At 39.1% G+C, this 6038-nt stretch overlaps 1 protein-coding gene across 1 annotated transcript; it reads right to left on the bottom strand.

The window, feature by feature from the left end:
* Nucleotides 1–309: 309 nt before the first annotated feature.
* ugt5g2 (UDP glucuronosyltransferase 5 family, polypeptide G2) lies at nucleotides 310–2985 on the bottom strand (the record flags this gene model as incomplete). The annotated part of the gene is made up of 2 exons (XM_079408446.1): nucleotides 310–1881; nucleotides 2863–2985. The coding sequence occupies 2 exons, from the start codon at nucleotides 2983–2985 to the stop codon at nucleotides 310–312; spliced, it is 1695 nt and encodes a 564-aa protein (XP_079264572.1).
* Between the last annotated feature and the right edge of the window lie 3053 nt (nucleotides 2986–6038).

Here is a 6038-nt window from a genome sequence, read left to right as displayed (position 1 = left end):
CTTTGGGCAATATAGTGTATCTAAGCTTTTCATCTAGCCTAATATTTATATTTTATTTCAGCTTTATTTCAATTACAAAAAAACTATTTTAATATCTATTTTAATATATTTTAGCTTTAGTTAACAATAACACTGGGGGAAGGATACTAAAGAAAAACAATGAAAGAAAAATTGAAATTATATATATATATATATATATATATATATATATATATATATATATATATATATATATATATATATATATATATATATATATATATAGTAAAGAAAAATTAAGTATAGCTCTCTGGATTCTTTGCCTATTCACTAAGTTCTTTTGCTTGCTCTTAGTTTTGGAATGGGAATATTATTGCTGTCTTTCAGAGCATTAATGGTCTCTTTCAGCCTCTTACTGCTTTCCTTTACAGTTTTTTTGTTGCCGTCTCTCACTGCCTTGTTTGTGACTCTTTTCCATCTTCGTATCCACATTGTGTAGACTCCTCCCAGAGTCAGCAGAAGTAGAAGGAGAACCAATGCAGCCACTTCTAGACAGTAGTAGGAGTACATGGACATGTTGTAAGCCTCAGCACGCAGATGGCTTGCTCCTTTATTGCGCAGGACAAACTCGATCCAGTACACTGCTTTATTGAGAGGATGTAGAGGTTGGTCTCGATGTAAACTGGACAGCTTCTGCATGTTCTGACGATACGTTGGGTTCTCTAAGATATCTCTCAAAGCTTCAAGGAACTCTTCTGTGGTGCAAGTCGCTGTGTCCAGCATCCGTGCTGCCCCTCTTGCTTGAAGACGTACAACATTATCTAGCTGGTCAAATAGCAAAGGGAGTCCCAACACTGGCACCCCATGATAGATAGCTTCGTATAGACCATTGGTGCCCCCATGAGCCACGAAAGCACGGGTCTTCGGATGGCCCAGCAAGTCATTCTGAGGTATCCATTGTAGCAGTAGGGTGTTATTGCCCAATGATGAAGGTCTCTCACCAATAAACCTCCAGATTACCTTCTGCGGCATGTGGGCAAAAGCTGTGGCAATGACCTCCACGACCTCTCGGGGCAATCCTGCAATCAGAGTTCCCAGAGACATCACGACTACCCCATGGTCTCCTGAGCTTTTCATGAACTCCTCCAGCTCTGCAGGGAGGGGCTTGGCCGGACGACACTGGAAGCCGCCAATGTAGATGAGGTTTGGCATGGAAGGTCGTGGGAACTCAAACACAAAGTCTACACGGACAAGCCACAGCTCCGCTGATTGTTGCATGGTGAGGAGGTCGGCGCCAGGAGGGAAGTATTTGAGCAACAAGCTAGAATACATGGGAATCACCAGCAAGCGCTCTTGAATGAGGTTCAACCCATAATGTAGAAGATTACGGGTTCTTTCTAACAAACCCATTCGGTCCGTCAGACCGGAGCCGGGAACAGGCACGTAGGATATGGGAGAAGGTGCGATGGAGAAGTGGCCTTCTCCGAAAGTCATCCAACGGACGTTATAGACCATCGGAAGTTGGAGGTAATATGCCAGGATGACCCCACCTGGCATGGCAGGGTCAGTGAGCATCAAGTCATAGTTCGCCATCTTTATTTGTTTCATCAGATCTTTGTTCTCTAGCATTGTGGTAAGCATGGCACAGTTTGCAGTGTGAGCCACCTTTATGATGCCAATAAATTCTGACATCTGGGCCAGCATACCCATCACTGGGCCCTTTCTGCGGGCCTCAAGAATCCATTGTACTGCGGACTCAAACAGGTCCAGGCCTATGTATTTCTTTTTAAACTTCACCGTAATGGAGGTGTAGTAAGGTGAATTCTCCTGGATGAACCAGCTGTCCGTCAGACGAATCACACTCAGCTCGTGTCCGTGAGAGTGCAGCTTCTTTACCAGCACCTAGGGGGCAGTAATACAATGCACTTAGGTTTTAATCATACTAATGGCGCTTTTCCACTGCGTGGTACGACTCGGCTCGGTTTGTTTCCACTGCAGTTTAGTACCGCTTTAGAATGGGCGGGATTATTCATATCGTTATAGTTGCGCCGTGACTCCTGGAAAACTTTTTCATCCCGCGTCGCTCCATCATGCTCTTGCTAGATCCGCTCCTCTGCTATCAACGAGAGGAACATCTGTACTTCCGCAACAGACAACGAGATTTTTTGGTTGGTTAAAAAAGTTGCACTCATTCAAAACAGATGCGTTCGACCCTTCGCTGGCTGTGCTGATTTAAATCTAGCGGGTCTGTTGTGTCTCGTGCCGCAAGTTCAGTGACGCAGACAGTGACGATTCTCTCCGGCCAATCAGTGATCAGTAATCAGCAGAGTTTACACATCACGTTTTGGTAACGGTATGGCTCGCTTGGAACCTCGGCCAAGGTGGTACTAAAGAAAGTACCAGGTACTGAACCCAGTGGAAAACCCCCCAAAAGTGAACCGTACCGAGCCGTACCATGCAGTGGAAAAGCGCCATAAGCAAGCTGGCTTGCTTTTCTGTGTTTTGGATTGCTTTTTTGTGTTTGTATCTCCATATAAGCTCCGGTACATGGAAGCCAGTTTTCACCTCACATTTTTCAGTTTAAACTTTACATCTCACAGTTGTGACAAATTTTGCAGTTGATTGTGACTTTATTTTTTAATATTGCAACTTTAAACCTCACAAATGCAACTTTATTTATCTTAAAGGCATAGTTCAAAATTGAAAATTCATCTAACAGTGTGAATAATGTTTCAACATACTTCCATTTTTGGGTGAACTACTCCTTTGAATTACCTTTTGGTTTTTTACTTTGAGGTAAAAACAGGCTTCCACACCAGCAATAATGAACTTAAAATTTTGAATTTTTTTTAAACTACTGTCTCTGTGTATTCAAATCAGTACCTCCATGTTCACCCAGTGACTCCCATCAACGGGGAAAACCAGGATCTTATCGCCATTATAACCACAGGGTAAAGACAGAAGGAGGGATGTCCAAAGGAAAATGAGGGAAATGTATCCACACATTTCTCCCTTTTTTCCTCTTTCAAAATAACAAAAATAATCAACATGAAAATCACTTTAAATGCCTTTCCAATACAATACACAGCATTTAAAATGGACTAAAATATAAAGACTGAGTTCTCTTATGCATATTTCTTGCAAGTACATGTATAAATATATGGTGTATAAGTTAAAACTATGCAAGTTAAATATCAATGTATAAATGGTTTGTTAGGTCACATACCTGAGTTGAGTCATCTAGATTCAGTCCCACAAAAAAAGTTGCTATGTAAAAGAAAAAGCCTTCACACAGTCTCTAAATGACGAGAGATTAGCTTTCCTATTTACCATAATTCCTCTTTTGTTTTCTTGTGAAACACTTCTCAGCCCCATTTTATTCTGTCCAGCATGCAGTGATTGGCAGTATACAAATACACAAATGTATTATACACAGTAAACAAATGTCAAATACATGTATTTAAAGTACGTATTTGAAACAAAAAATACTATTTTGTATTTAAATACCATTGAAAAAATAAATGTATTTAAATGTATTTAAATACATTTAATCTTAGTATTTTTGTATTTTCAAAATACATAAAATAATTTTTTGCCAATCAACCTCTTTATTAGACTGCTGGTTTCCTGTATCAACTAGTAACATGCCACTTTCATGCATGTGAGCTGCAGCTGTATGACGCCATCTAGAATTGTGTAAGTGAGTTTTCAGAATTTCAGAAGTCTGATTACAAGCTTGTCGCATTTCAAGTGCTGTTGGAAAAGAACAGGAATCATGGAGGATGCCAGGTTTCCTGGGAAAATCTTAAAACTATAGATAAAATTATAGATATTTAAGGTATTTAATTTGGAATAAAATGTAGCATCCCATTCGTTGACAACCATATAAACATTCACAGAGCCATCTATATAGTTACCTTGTTGATGATTCTGGATTTTCAGTCAAATACGTGCTGTTTTGCTGTGTATAAAACATACAAAATGCTTGAAATGGTTATTGCACCATGGTGTGCATGATTTTAACATTAAAACAAGGTGATCATGAAAAACAGGAGAAAAGAAAAACACCTGTCCCAGCAGCAACTGTTTTCCCCTCCACCATGTTTATGGCCTGCACAACTCAGAAACTTGGGTATAAAAATTATTTTATTAAAAATATGAAGTTAGAAAATATGACAAAGACAATCATGCCCAATTTCCAACTAGAAAACTCGTATTTACAAAAAATAAATGAATAAAAAATTGATTGCCTGTGAAGGCAGCATAAGTTAAGGTGAGGATGTCATGGCCGGTTGTACTTGTTGATTAAGGTTAAAATGGAACACCATTCAGGGGTGTGTTTCCCAAAAGCAACTATGGTCGCAAGTTCCGTTGTTACCAATAGAGTTCATTGGGACTCACCACCATAGTTAGCTAACGATGCCCCAGATTAGCACTTAGCATGAAGATTAGCACCCCAGATTAGCATTTAGCATGAAGGGAAAAAAGAGCACTAGCAAGAGAAACATACCATTAGCAGTAGTCAGTCTTGATAGTTTTTTTTGGTCAGATTTTGGTTTTTATCACCTAGCTCAGGGGTCATCCAACTTGATCCTGGAGGGCTTCAACTTGTCTCAACACACCTGCCTGGCAGTTTCAAGTATACCTAGTAAGACCTTGATTAGCTGCTTCAAGTGTGTTTAATTAGGGTTGGAGCTAAACTCTGCAGGACACCGGCCCTCCAGGACTGAATTTGGTGACCCTTGGCCTTGACCTAGCTAGTCAAATGTGTTCATTAAACTTTAAGCATTACTGGTTGCTATGCCAATACGACAATATATATATTGGCGATAATATAAAATGTAAACTGATTGAACTTTTTCTATATCATTTATATATCGTCGTGGTATGAAAATATATCTGTGGAGCTTTTAGTGCGCAGGAGCTATTTACACGTCAGAGCGATAAAGAAACATGGATAAATTAGTAATAAGCAGCTTTCTGTGTGTGTATCCCAAGACAAAGATAACTATAATGCTAATAATAAATATATAAAGTTCAATAAATTGTTCTAGGGCATACTCACACTAGGCAAAACCCTACTAAAACCCAAGCACGGTTGTCCTTTAACTAACAGACAGATATCAGAGGATTATTACAGAGGCAGCTGAGGTTAATGGAAAGGCAAGGCAAGTTTATTTATATAGCACATTTCATACACAGTGGTAATTCAAAGTGCTTTACATAAAAGGAAGTGAAATAGTATATAATACTATTATATATAAGTAAATAATAATCACAACAATAAAAACAAGGAATTTAAAACAAACATTAAAACTCTTCCGCACTAAGTGAAAGAACCTTCCAAAACACCCAACTATTCCACTACTTCACCCCCTACTAACTTTGACCATCATAACCAAACACACTTGTCTTTCTTTGCCCACATTGTCTTTACCATCACATCACTTACTTTATAACCTTATGTTTAAACTTTTAAAATGATATTAAAAAAATTTTTTAAAATGAATTTAAATCAATTAAGGAAAGAAAATGATTATACATTTAGCTGACGCTTTTATCCAAAGCGACTTACAATTGCTATATACGTCAGAGGTCACACGCCTCTGGAGCAACTAGAGGGTTAAGTGTCTTGCTCAGGGACACATTGGTGTCTCACAGTGGATTCGAACCCGGGTCTCTCACACCAAAGGCATGTGTCTTATCCACTGCACCATCACCACTCCAATACATAAAATGCATTGCAATCAGTTCGGATGTAGCACAGTGCTCATTCAACAAATGCACAACTAAACAGATGAGTTTTGAGTCTGGATTTAAATGTGGCTAATGTTTTAGCACATCTGATCTCTTCTGGAAGCTGGTTCCAACTGCAGGCGGCGTAATTGCTAAAAGCGGACGCCCCTTGTTTGTGTGAACCCTTGGTGTTTCTAACTGACTCGATCCTAATGATCTGAGTGGTCTGTTAGGTTTATATTCAGTGAGCATATCTGCAATGTATTTGGGTCCTAGGCCATTGAGTGATTTATAAACGAGTAAAAGAACTTTAAAATCAATCC

Source organism: Barbus barbus (genome assembly GCF_936440315.1).
Source record: "Barbus barbus genome assembly, chromosome: 45".
NCBI classification, from domain to species: domain Eukaryota; kingdom Metazoa; phylum Chordata; class Actinopteri; order Cypriniformes; family Cyprinidae; genus Barbus; species Barbus barbus.
The sequence above is the reverse complement of the archived record's forward strand: the minus strand, read 5'-3'. Positions and strand labels throughout refer to the sequence as shown.